The 13820-nt window shown below is 49.3% G+C and overlaps 2 protein-coding genes across 2 annotated transcripts; both read left to right on the forward strand.

Moving 5' to 3' along the window:
• The first annotated feature begins 8005 nt into the window (after positions 1-8005).
• On the forward strand, positions 8006-10699 carry LOC127771516 (monooxygenase 2-like). Its single transcript, XM_052297437.1, has 4 exons — positions 8006-8488; positions 8618-8683; positions 8778-9199; positions 9705-10699. The coding sequence occupies exons 1-4, from the start codon at positions 8199-8201 to the stop codon at positions 10271-10273; spliced, it is 1347 nt and encodes a 448-aa protein (XP_052153397.1). The 5' UTR covers positions 8006-8198; the 3' UTR covers positions 10274-10699.
• A 745-nt stretch (positions 10700-11444) lies between these two features.
• On the forward strand, positions 11445-13437 carry LOC127771485 (putative UPF0496 protein 2). Its single transcript, XM_052297399.1, has 2 exons — positions 11445-11746; positions 11872-13437. The coding sequence occupies exons 1-2, from the start codon at positions 11728-11730 to the stop codon at positions 12951-12953; spliced, it is 1101 nt and encodes a 366-aa protein (XP_052153359.1). The 5' UTR covers positions 11445-11727; the 3' UTR covers positions 12954-13437.
• The last annotated feature ends 383 nt before the right edge of the window (positions 13438-13820 follow it).

Below are 13820 nucleotides of genomic sequence, written 5' to 3' on the forward strand. Positions count from 1 at the left end.
AAGCACTAGTGGCCATCTCTACTTGGTGCTGGATGACTGGAAGGAGGGGTACAGCCTGCACAAGCTCGATCTCAATGCCAACTCCGGCGACGGCGGCGACGACCCTTCCCCGCCGCGGCGCCTCCCCGCGCCGCTCCTCCGGCTAGGTTTCCGGACGCTCGGCTCGTGGCCGCACATCAGCGCCCTAGGCAGCAAGATCATCTTCATGGGTCAGCGCCGCCCAGATCAGTTCCGTGTCGACGGCCGCGGCGGCGACGGCGGCGACGACGATAAACGGCGGCGCCTCATCCTCGTCTACGACACGGCGACGGCGGCGGTGGACGTCTCGCACCATCTCCCGGACGACATGCACCTGGTGACCAGCTACGACGCCGTGGCGGACGCCGGGAAGAACAGGCCCTACCTGCTGCTGCCTCAGTTCGAGCGGTCGCCGTCGCCGTCGCCGGAGCCGGAGCCGCCGCGCCGGCGGCCGCCATGGCCAGGGGCGCCAGAACGCGGCGTGGACATGGCGCCCTACCCCTACGTTGAGAAAGTGGAGAGGGTGAAGGCCGGGACCAGGCTCTACTTGCTGCTGCCTGATCCGTTTGATCAGCGGTCGCCGGAGCCGGGCCGCGCCGCCGTGGGCATGCCCTACCTTGAGAAAGTGGAGAAGGTGTACCCCAAGGAGGAGGAGGAGAAACCGGCGGCGCGCGGCGGCCGCGGAAGGTCGTACGGCGGCGCCGGCGACGACGACGACGAGAAGGACAAGTACTACCGCAACAGATTGACCGAGCGGTGGTCGTGGCGGACCAGCACTTCGCCGCCGCCATTCTCCGGCGGGAGGCGCATCACGGGGCACGCGCTGCACCCCGACGGCCGCACCATCTTCGTCTCCGTCGAGAAGACCCACGCCCGCCGCCATCCCGGCGACGAGGACGACGAGGAGGACGGCACCTTCTCCTACGACACCGAGCGCGGCGGCGAGTGGACGCGCCGCGGCGGCTGGCACCTGCCGTTCAAGGGCCAGGCGCACTACGACCGCCACCTGGACGCGTGGGTCGGGATCGGCGCATCCTCCTCCGGCGCCGGCGGCCACCCCCGCCTCGTCGCCTGCGACGTCGTCCATCTGTCTGACGCCGCCGACGACCCCGCGCCGCCGCCGAAGTGGACGGCATGCGAGGAGACGCTGACGTTCCTGCAGGGCGGCGCGCTGCGGGAGCGGAGGGTCGGCGGCGATCCCAAGCTGGTGCCCATGGGTGGGGGCGGAGGCACGTTCTGCGTCGTCGAGAGCGCGCCGCGCGCCGGGCTCGAGCTGATCGGCCTCGGCTCGCTCCTCGGCGACGGCGACAAGTTCGAGCTCCGCGTCACCGTGTTCCACGCCAAGTACGGCGAGAACGGCGAGCTGCTCATGACGACGACGGCTTCGGCGGCGGCGGCGGCGTCCCACACCTACGCGCTGTCCCGCTATCTCTCGAATTTCCATGCGCCCGCGTTCTGGATGTGAGCCACGCGAGTTAGAAATTAAAATGCGTAATTGCTTCAAAGCTGATAGGTTTCATCATTTTTGGTACGACAGCGGCGACGACGGCGACGACGAGGTCGAAACAGCGTACGAGAGCGGCGGCGACGACGACGAGGACGAGGTGGAAACAGAGTACGACAGCGACGACGACGAGGTGGAAGCATGGTACGACAGCGGGACGGAAACATCGTACGACAACAGCAGCGACGACGAGGAGGACGAGGAGGTGGAACCATCGTACAACAGCGACGGCGAGGTGGAAACATTGTACGACAGCGACGATTACTACAATAGTTTAAAAGAGAAAGCATTAGGGGGTGTTCAATGGTAGAGATGAGTATGGTCTAAACAATAAAAGATTATTTAGAAACCGTATCTTTATAATACTTGAGACGATAAATACTCTAATCATTAACTCAAAAAATATTTCTTTTGTTAATATTCTTTCCATTTTTTTTACCCTCATGCAACCATATTTCAATATTACGGTGATTAAGAGTTGTTAAGCCATTGTTCTGCATAATAACGATGTTTTGTCTCTCCTATTTCTCTTTCTTCCATGTCAACAAGTATTCCTAATTAGCAATGCTAAAAGACCACTATTGATAACCACTGTATATGTCTTATTGTTTATAATTTCTGATAAGCTATAGTTGTAGAATCTCCGTCTTAAAAAAAAGTTATAGAATCCAATGAATAGACCACAAGCATAAGCTAATTTCCTTAACTTTTCTATATTTTCGTTAAGCTACGTTCTTATCAGCCGCTTCTTAGAATTAAAGCTCCCCAAAAGACGCTTTTCGTGGCCATGTGTTACGAAGTAACTGGTTGGCTGTAGTTGGGCTAGCATAAACACCAGTCACGAGCAATGTTTTAAATAGCGGGCTAAGACATTTCGTGATTAACTTAGCGGCTGGGTTATTTAGTGGTTAGCTTCTCAAACAGCTACAGCGTACAATTTAGCTGCAACTAAATTGTACATGAGAGCAAATAGCTAGAACCCTTCTTAAACCCTGGTCACGAGCAAATCCAGAGGAGCTTCACATTTTGTTTAGGCAGGACGTTCACCGTAATTTCCTCGTGTGATTGCGGTTTGTTGGGATAAGATTGCAATTTGTATTTTTTTTTGTTGCGAATCTCCAACAAAGGAGGAGATAATGGATAATGTTTCACCGTCATCGGAGATCAATTTCCCTCCTTAAAAATAAAAAACACACACTAATTTTTCGGTAATTGCACGGGTTAATTAGTTTCACAAAATCGATCTAAGCTTCCATGCTGCGATCCATTCTCCGCCGTCATGCAGGCGGCGGCGCGAGCCGGACCATGTGTTCGCCGCCGTCGCGTTCGCGTGCGTACGCCGCCTCCGGCGGCACAGGTGGTAGCCACTACCGCTCCCGCTGCCTCCGTAGCTGCAGCTGCGACGAGCACAGCCGGCGGCGACGCCATCTCTACCTGGTGCTGGATGACTGGAAGGAGGGGTACAGCCTGCACAAGCTCGACCTCAGCCATGTCTCCGGCGACGGCGGCGAGCACGAGCACAACCCCATCAACCCGCGGCGGCTCCCCGCGCCGCTCCTCCGCCTAGGTTTCCGGACGCTCGGCTCGTCGCCGCGCGTCGGTGCCCTGGGCAGCAAGATCGTCTTCATTGGTCAGCGCCACCCAGATCAGTTCACCGGCGCCGGAGACGACGACGACGACGAACAGGAACGCGGTCTCACCCTCGTCGTCTACGACACGGCGACGGCGGCGGTGGACGTCTCGCACCATGTCCCCGACGATGTGCGCCTGGCATGCACCTGCGACGCCGTGGCGGCCGGGAACAGGCTCTACCTGCTGCTGCTGTCTGATCAGTCTCACTTTGAGCGCTCGCCGGAGTCGTGCCGGCGGCGAGACGACCGCGCCGTTGGCATGCCCTACGTTGAGAAAGTGGAAGAGGTGGCCGCCGGGAACAGGGTCTGCTTGATGCTGCCTGATCAGTCCGAGCGCTCGCCGCCGCCGCCGCCGCCGCCGGAGTCCGGCAGCCCAGACCTCGCCGTGGCCATGCGCTACCTCGAGAAGGTGGAGCAAGTGTACGACGACGAGGTGGAAACAGCGGACGACGACGAGTACATGGACGCAGAGAAGAAGCACGTCGTCGTAGCGTACAGCGAGAGGTTGACGGAGCGGTGGTCATGGGGGAGCACCTCTTCGCCGCCGCCGCCGCCTTCTCCGGCGGCGGCAGGCGGCGCATCACGGGGTACGCGTTGCATCCAGACGGCCGCACCATCTTCGTCTCCGTGGCGAAGAGAACACCCGACCACGACGACGTCGGCGACCGTCCCGACGAGGAGGTCACCTTCTCCTACGACACCGAGCGCGCCGAGTGGGCGCGCCGCGGCGGCTGGCTCCTGCCGTTCGACGGCCAGGCCCACTACGACGCCGAGCTGGACGCGTGGGTCGGGGCGATCGGCTCCAGGGCCGGCCCTCGGCTCGTCGCCTGCGACGTCGTCCCGGCGGCCGCAGCCGGAGATCGCCGCCCGGCGCCGCCGCCGCCAAGGTGGACGTTCTGCGAGCAGCCGCTGACGTTCCTCGGCGCGGAGAGCCATCAGAGCCTGGGCGATCCCAAGCTCCTCCCCATGGGGGGCGGCGCGTTCTGCGTCGTCGTCGAGAGCGCGCCGCGCGGCGCCGACTCGGTCGGCGACGGCGACAAGCTCCTGCTCCGCGTCGCCGTGTTCCGCGCCAAGTACGGCAAGAACGGCGAGCTGTTCATGACGACGGCGGCGGGCGGGCGCGGATCGTGCCAGACGCACACCTACGTGCGGTCTCGCTATCTCGTGGATTTCCATGCGCCAGCGTTCTGGATGTGAGCAAGCGAATGAGTGAGCGATTCCTTGGCAGAGGCTGTATCTTGCAAATTTGCATGCGTTTCATGAATTTTTTTAGAAATAATATTTTTTAAATAGAAAATTGTAAAAACTAGCTGGGTGGCCCGCTCAATTGCGCGGCTAGCATCCATACAAAATTATATATTTTTAATATGATTTTACTTAAAATTTATTAAATAGTTATTTCGTTGTCTTGAGACTTTAAAGACCAAACCTTATCATCCCCGTGTTTCTAATTTTATGATTTTTAAAAATCACATCAATTGCTATCCCTTACTTATGTCATATCCTTCTTTATTTGCTGGCTCGATCTACATGGTTTTATTCATTCTCTTTGGAAACCTTTAAAAATTGGATCTTATACTTTTTAGAGTTTATTGTCCTGATGGGTTTCGTTTTTATAATTTCTAGAAGTCCCAACAAACGCTGTCATTATACTCCTCTATGGCCTCTCCATTGCCTCTTTTCTTTATTGTCATTGATATTTTCAAAATCGAACATAATTATCGTTAGGGTTCATTTTTTTTACTTTCTAGAAGTTCCGACAAAATGTCAGCGGTTTTGTTAGTGTACTCCTCTACAGCTTGCCCGCTGTCTTCCTTCATTATTGTCATTGAGATTTTAAAATCAAACATGATTATCATTGGAGTTTATTTATTTTTTTTACTTTTTAGAAGCGCGAACCTTTTAAAATTGGACCTTATAGTTTTTATAATTTATTGTCTCGTTGGATTTCGTTTTTTTATAGTTTTTAGAAATCCCGTCAAACACTATTGCTATACTCCTCTACGACCCGTCCACCACCTACTCTTTATTATCATTGGGATTCTAAAAATTGAACATACACATCTTTGGAATTTATTTTTTACTTTCTAGAAGTCCCACCAACAATTGGCGGCGCTGGCATTGTACTCCTGTACGACCCGAGTCCCACCAACAATTGGCGGCGCTGGCATTGTACTCCTGTACGACCCGCCCGCTGCCTCTCCTTTTTATTGTCATTAAGATTTTAAAAATCAAATATGATTATTATTAGGGTTTATTTTTTTACTTTCTAGAACTCCCGCCAACCGCCTTGACCGGTTGCTTCACGACCTGCCCGTCATCCTTCCTTTTAATCGTCATTGACCGGTTGCTTCACGACCTGCCCGTCATCCTTCCTTTTAATCGTCATCAGGATTCTATCTGGTGTTTTATTAATAGTTTTTAGATGTTCCATCAACCGCCGCCACTCTACTTCTTTATAGGCCTTTTACTTAATTAATCTCCTCGTGTGTTTGAGATGGTCTTTTCTTGCAATAGTTTTTATTTTTTATCACCAATTTAGTTATTTATAAAAATATTTATAAATTGTATTTCTAGTTGAAATCTTTTTTTTCTTTTTCTAATTTCAGATTTTATTTTATTTTTTATTTTGAATTTCAACTAATATCGTATTGTGTTCTTTTAATTTATTTTTTATTTTCAATTTCAGTCATTTCAAAATTGTATTCCTACTTGAACTGTCTTTTTAGTTTATCCAATTTTGGATTTATTTTATTTTTCATTTCAAATTTTAATTAATCTCGTATTACTCTATTTCAAAATTGTATTCCTGTTCGAACTATTTTTTTTATTTTTCTAAAAATTTTTGAATTTACTTTATTTTTTATTTCAAATTTTAATTAATCTTGTATTGGTTCTTATATGGACTCTTCTTCTAAAATTTCTTATTTTTAATTCCGAATTTCAGTTATTTTAAAATTATATTCCTACTTGGACTCTCATTTTTTTCTCCGATTAATGTGGAAATTTCTAACCTCCACGACGAAGGTAATGCCTCCTTTCAAAGCTGATTTAATAATATATTTTTCTAATTTCTTGTTTTATTTTATTTTATTTTTATTTTAAATTTTAATTAAGAAACGGGGTGATAGAATCATACACGTCTAATCATATTCAATGGTGTTATTCTGATTTGATTTCCACAGTCAAGTTGTGTCACTTTGCAATTAGAATTATCATGTTGCTGTTAAATCCATACACACGTCGATTCGTATCTGACTCGGTCTGCCATTGCAACCAATGTGTCCGTCTCTAATTCACTTTATGTAAACATACTATAATTTTTTAAATTTTTCTATAGACTCTTATTATATCTTAGCCACTAAAATCTAAAGACCACAATCTAACGGTCGGTATTTTTTATTTTTCTCCGATTAATGTGGGAATTTCTAGCCTCCACAGCGAACGTGGTGTCTTCTTTTCGAGCTATCTTAATAATATAATAATAGATAGAAGCTGATAAGCCAAAATCGCAAGTTTAATATCCTGTTGAACAACCGAGCCTGTCGAACTATGGTTGTTCAATAGGGTAGTTGGTCCACTAAAAAAATAAAAAAGTACTTGAACAGTGTTGCGCAGTGTTGGGCAGGGGCCAATCGAACTTCCAATGTTCGATATGTCCCGCATGAACAGTGTTGTATAGTGATTGTTCTCTTTTTAAAAAAAATTTTATCCTATCGAATTGCGGTTGTTTGATATGTACCGATAGGGTGCTAAATTTACGATTTTAGCTGATTAACTTCTATTTTTTACAATTTTTTATTAGAATAATATTATTTCTTTAAAATTCAGTTTCATGTTCTTAACATAACTTCTTTCGTCTCAAAATAAAATAGCATATTTCATTCAGTACTAAGTTGTTTTATTTTAAAACGGAGAAAGTAAGGAAGATAATCAATTAGTGGATGTTCATTCCCGACGTCAAGTAGATCGATCGGCGGTTTCTTCGACGGACTCTGAAGCGGAGCAAGGCATCGTCATTCATACGTACATATGTATTATTCTTGTCCATGACACAAAAGATACAAACACAGAGCAAGTCATATACTATATCTACTCTCTCCGTTTCATAATATAAGTCATTCTAGCATTTTTCATATTCATATTGATATTAATGAATCTAGACATATATATCTATCTAGATTCATTACCATCAATATAAATGTATGAAACGCTAAAATGACTTACATTATAAAACGGATGAAGTACACAATAAACAAATACATGTTGACTATTTTTTGGTGAAAAATATAGCAATATAGCTACTCTCTAAACAAATTAAACGGCGACCACCGCACAAGACCTTGTTGGACCCACCCACCCAGCACTATACTACCAACGGCCATCTCCATCGCATGAAGACAACATAGCATCAGCAAAGAATCAATGATCGATCGATCGATGGCACTCTCTATAGACTATAGACTATAGAGGGAAAAAATCTTCTCGATTTCTACTTACTCGTCATGCCATATAGAGAAAGAAAGAAACAAAGAAAGATATTTCCCCCTCCGTTTCATATTATAATTTATTTAATTTTTTATAATCAAATCTTTTTAAATTTAATTAAGTTTATAGAAAAATATAATACTATTTTCAACACAAAACAACATATTACCAAAATATATTTAATGTTAGATTCTTTTAGGGAATATTTAATGTTAAATTTAACTAAACTAATTTGATATTTTAAATGTTGCTACATTTTTTTTATAAACTTAACCAAAAATAAAGTTTGATTAGAAAAAATATTAAGTTGACTTATAATAGTAATCAGAGGAGTACCATACACGGGCACCGCTAGAGTGAGGCTCACCGCTCACACAACATCACGAAAGAAAGAATCGTGTTAGCCTGGTCGTTCTTTCGATTTGTTTACGTCCACATGTGCACAAGTTGGAACCTCGCTTTTGTTGTCCTAGATCTGGCACACACCAACCGATGTGTAGTGTAGCTCAACATTCGCAGCATCAGTGTGCGTGACAAATTTTCAGGAGCTAGGTGACATGGGCGACATGGGCGGCGGCGGCGAGACGAAGGACGTCATCGACGTGGAGGCGGTGGTCGTGGGCGCCGGGATCGCTGGGCTCGCCACGGCGCTGGCGCTGCGGCGGGCGGGCTTTGCGGCGCGGGACGGCGGCGACGGCTGCGGTGGCGGTGGCGTCGTGGTGCTGGAGCGGCACGCCGAGCTGCGCGCCACGGGCGCCGCGCTCACCGTCTTCCCCAACGGCTGGTTCGCGCTCCGCGCGCTCGGCGTCGCGCACAAGCTCACCCCTCGCTACCAACCCTACGAAACGTACGTATACCCAAGCGCGCGCACTTGAATCGATCGATCGCCACGATGGAAAACAAAAGAAAAAAGAAAAAGAATCGAATCGAATTGATGAACTCTGCTGCTGCTGCTGATGCTGATGAACGCGTGCAGATCCGTGGTGACCAACCTCGAGTCCGGAGCGACGCAGGTGTTTCGGTTTGGTGGGCACAAGAGCAGGTTTGAATTGATGCAAATTAAAACTTTTTTGAATTCGTGATTTGATCATTTGAACCGGTCGCGATTTGGCTCGACTCAACTGAAATTTTTGAAGGAGCGGCGAGGTGAGGGTGAGGCCGGTGCACCGGAGGGCGCTGCTGGAGGCGATGGCGGAGGAGCTGCCGCCGGGCACCATCCGGTTCTCGTCCAGGCTCGCCTCCATCGGCACCGAGCCCGCCGGCGGCGGCGGCGGCGGCGAGGAGCTCGCTGTCGTGGGGCTCGACGACGGCACGGTGATCCGGTCCAGGGTGCTGGTCGGGTGCGACGGCGTGCACTCGGCGGTGGCGCGGTGGCTGGGCATGGCGGAGCCGGCGAGCTCCGGCCGCTCCTGCGTCCGCGGCCTCGCCGTGTACCCCGGCGGCCACGGCGTGAGGAAGGAGCTCAGGCAGTTCCTCTCCCATGGCCTCAGGGCCGGCATGGTGCCCATCAGCGACACCGACATCTACTGGTTCGTCGTCAACAACACCGTCCCCGCAGGCAAGCCAGCCCAAATGCCTCGAATAAAAATTTGTTCAAATTTGATGATATGTTTGTTGCAAATGTGCTTAATTATGAATTGGGAATTTTCAGGACCATCTAAAAAGTTGTTGCAATTTTTTTAAGTGGAGAACATTTAAATCTAACTATGCTTACAATATCATTTCACTGTAACTATATTATAAATATAATATAACTTTTATATAAGTATTTACAAAATTTAACGTGTTCGGGCTATGACAATTCAAACTGATTGTGACGTGTAACCAATTACATTTATCACAAACGGTTAAAACCAGCACGTCCGAACATAACCAATATATACAACTTTATACGTAAGTAATATAAAGATTATAATATATATAAATGTATGTCATTATAATTATTACATTATAGATGCACTGTTACCATACTCTAATTATATTTTAAATTACATTTAACGTTTTCTACAGAAAAAACTTGAAACTGTTTTGTTAGTAATTTCTAATTTATTTTTTTTTTGCAGAGAGAGAAGCTGCCGGCGATCCGGAGAAGATCCTACGCGAGGTGACTGACAACCTGGGCCGCCACCTGCCGGAGGAGTTCCTGGACGTGGCCCGCCACTCGGACCCGGACAACCTCACGTGGGCCCCGCTGCTCTACCGGGCCCCGTGGGCCATCCTCACGGGCCGGGCCGCGCGCGGGCCCGTCACGGTGGCCGGCGACGCGTTCCACCCGATGACCCCCGACATGGCGCAGGGCGGGTGCGCCGCGCTGGAGGACGCCGTCGTGCTCGCCCGCGCGCTGTCGTCTCGGTCGCCGTCGCCGTCGCCGGCCGACGGCGTGGCGGCGTACGTCGCGGAGCGCCGCGGCCGCGCCGCGTGGATCGTCGCCGGCGCGTACCTGTCGGGCTACGTCCAGCAGGGGAGCACCAGCGCCCCCGGCGTGCGCGCCGCCGCCGTCAAGCTGTTCCGCGACTGGATCTTCTACCGCTTCGTCTTCCCCTTGCTCGCCGACACCATGTGGTTCGACTGCGGCGACCTCATCGCGCCGCCGCCGCGCGACGGCGGCGGCGAGGAGGAAGCAGCTGACTGAAAGAAGAGCCATGTACACTGAGAAAGAAACCAATGTACTATCTGTTGTACAGTCACTGCAGGTGGGACCGGACCACCTGTATCATCGTGACACCATCAGCAGGGTGATCGATCGATCGATGACATGTGTTTAATGGTTTGCTAATCGCAATAGTTACCATTTCGTTTCATTTTCAGATGTACAACGTGCTCAATAAGCTTCTTGTGTGTTTTTTGGAAGTGAGGTAGATGAGATGTAGATGTGATGTCATCATTTGCAGTGATCTACATCTGCAAGCTTTTTAAAAATCTGTTGGGGATAGCTTGTTTGTTTGTGAGATCAGCCACAAAGATAGATGCTCGTCCTCCTGTGCAAGCAAGAACAGGCGCAGTGCATTTCCAATGTGGCAACCACTTGAAATACCAGAAAACAAATATATATATTAAAAATTCAGCATGGAATCCACTAGCTAAAGGTTGTTTGCAAAACCAGGGTATTACTAGTAGCCCATAGATTTCGCACATATATTTACTGCAGACTGCAGACTTCCCTCTGGGTTTCACAACAAAATTTGTCTCTTATTAACGCAATGTCTGTTGCCTTCAGTAGTAAGAATATATTCAGGGTTTTAATCCTGAAAAATGATCTGAACATCTGATACATCTTGATCTACCTGTTCTTCTCACGTGCCAATTAAACCTAGTACCTGATGAAAAGCGATCATCTATCCCATACAATACATTGTCCAATTCTTTGGTCATTAGGCCAGCCTGTTGCTGAACAAACACGTTCTGAACACGAGACAATTGAATTGTACCACAAAGTACCTGAGCACGTACAGAAAATCAAAACTGGAAGGCCGTGTTTTGGTACAGTGCTACAAACCAAAGAGAAACCCAATCCGTTTCAGGCCAACTTGCACACCTGACGAAGCACCTATGTTCCTTGTCAGCTTTCTCTCTGGGATCACACCAGAAACCACCAAGAAATGCTTGCACACAATCTAAAGAACGGATACAGGAGAAGATAGTCAGATACACGTCGTTGGATCGACATGTAGACATGACCGGCGAGCCGTTGATTGATTGATTGATGTGGAGTGCAAGGATTGAATTGTCCATGATGGAGAAACAAAAAAAGAGAGAAAAAAACACGGCCTAAGGCTGGGGATCAGGAATGGAGATATTGGCTCCCTGATATCCAGGGGTGTCATCCGGGGAGGCAGCTAAGATTGTTCAGTTTTAGTTAGCTTAGCTAGCTAAGTTAGCAGTACAAGACAAAGCTTGAGATTTTTATCTGTCAGGGTCTAGGGGTTCTTGCGTATAAAGGCTTCAGGTGAGGTCCATTTTAAGCCAAGCCAAAGCCGCATCTGGATAAGAGAGGCGATTCAACAGTGCTTGTCCCAAAAAGATCAAGGAACTCCAAGAAAAGCAAACAGTGCTTGTCCCAAAAGATCAAGAAACTCGAAGAAATTCATGTGCCCATCACACCAAGGTAAGATCAGTAGAGAGAAGAAGAAAAAAAAGACAGAATTACATTGAGCTTTTCGTCATCTGTTTATCTGTTCTTGTATTTGTGCTCATAATGCTGAGGATTTTGGTTGATTTGTATTGGAGCAGCCATGGAATCCATGAGCATTGAGGAGGAGTACATCAGCACGCTGCACACGCGATCCAACGCGCGGTTCTTCTCGAGGAGCAAGCAGCAGCTGTCCGGGGTGGAGATGGAGGCGGCGGCGGTGGCGGAGCAGCAGGACGCCGTCGTCGTCCCCGCGGAGTTGCAGCGGATGATGCACCGGAGGACGTCGTCGGAGATCGAGCTGGCGATGGCGGGCTACTTCGACGCCAGCGACGAGGCGTCGGAGATCTGCAGGCAGCTGCTGGCGAACATCAAGAACGCGCAGAGCAACTACCTGTCCATGGACAGCTTCCTCGCCACCATCGTCTCCGACAGCGTCGCCGCCGCGGCGACGACGGCGCCGCTCGCAGCCGTGCGGAGCAACCCGTTCAGCGACGCGGCGACGCGGAGCAGCTTCCGGCGGATCCACGACAGGTACTCGTCCATCCTCCGCGCCATCAAGCGCAGCCACGGGAAGGTGGCGAGGAAGCTGAGGGTGGCGAGGGCCGTCCGGAAGGCCTCCCGGGCGTGCCTCGTCGTGGCGTGCGGCGCCGCGGCGGCCGCCTCCGTCGCCGTGGCCGCGCACCTCCTGCTCTTCGGCCTCCTCGTCGGCCCCGCCGCCATGGCGCTCTGCCCCATGGCGCTGAAGCGGAAGGTGACGAACACGAACGCGGCGGCGGCGGCGGCCGTCGACGCGAGGCCGGCGGCGAGGCGGCGGCGGCGGCGGTCCACGACGGGGTCGCTGCTGCGGCTGCAGGAGCAGCTCGACACGGCGGCCAAGGGGACGTACGTGCTGGGGCGTGACCTCGACACGGTGAGCCACCTGGTGGCGCGGCTCTCCGACGGCATCGAGCGGGAGAACGCCATGGCGAGGCGGTGCGCCGAGAGGGTGGCCACCAACGACGCCGACGCCGTCGTCGCCGGGAGGTTCTTCCCGGTGCAGGAGATGGCGAACGAGCTGAGGAGAAGCTGCTCGAGCTCGAGGAAGCTCGCGGAGGAGCTGGAGGAGCACGTGTGCCTGTGCCTCGCCACCATCCATAGGGCTCGACTTCTCGTCATCAAAGAGATCTCCAAGCAAGCATGAACTGAAAATTAATTACTCCTTCCGTTTCACGATATAAGTTATTCTAGCATTTTTCATATTCATAGTGATGTTAATGAATCTAGACATTAACATCAATATGAATGTGAAAAATGCTAGAATAACTTACATTATGAAACAGAGGAATTACTTGATACATGATTAGTTACATCTAGGATTAATATAGTTTAATCATAGTGTAGAAAATTTCATGTATAATTAGGAGTAGTTGATAGAGATGATTAATTACAGCTTGTACATACATTGTTTTTCCTTCCTTTTATTTAGTACTAACAAGATTCAGGGTAAGTAACATGGTTAGAAATAATTTTGAGAAGATTTCTGAAGATTGAGGGTCCATACAAAGATCAGAGAGTTTGGTCTCATTGGCCATGCCCATGACTCACTAGTTAACATTCTTTCGAAATATTAGCAGATCATGCATACATATTTTTTTTCTTTTTGAAACGAATTGCGACATATGACCACACACTCAAGCTGCTTAATCACAAATATCAGACACCTCTAGGCCACTGCATCCCGAAATTAGCCACATAGTATTATTCTATCGATCCTTGACCTAGAAGCTTGGGCTTGTGGGCTGCACTTGGGTCCTTCTACAGCTTTGTTTCTTGCCGGAAATTTTTGTTTTTCTTTTACGCGATTAGATTTCCACTCTATTAAATAGATCAAATATGTATTGACTAAAAGTGTACACGCAAATACATCACTCTGGCACGCGTTTAAAAGGGGGTGGAGTCAAATGACAAATATCTAGTCTCATCGTAATCCTATTAATAGCTCAATTGGTTAAGTTTCTTGTGGTGGAACAAACTCCTATTGGTTCAAGTTTTAGATTTGATATGTGCG

Source organism: Oryza glaberrima, chromosome 4 (genome assembly GCF_000147395.1).
Source record: "Oryza glaberrima chromosome 4, OglaRS2, whole genome shotgun sequence".
Lineage (NCBI taxonomy): Eukaryota > Viridiplantae > Streptophyta > Magnoliopsida > Poales > Poaceae > Oryza > Oryza glaberrima.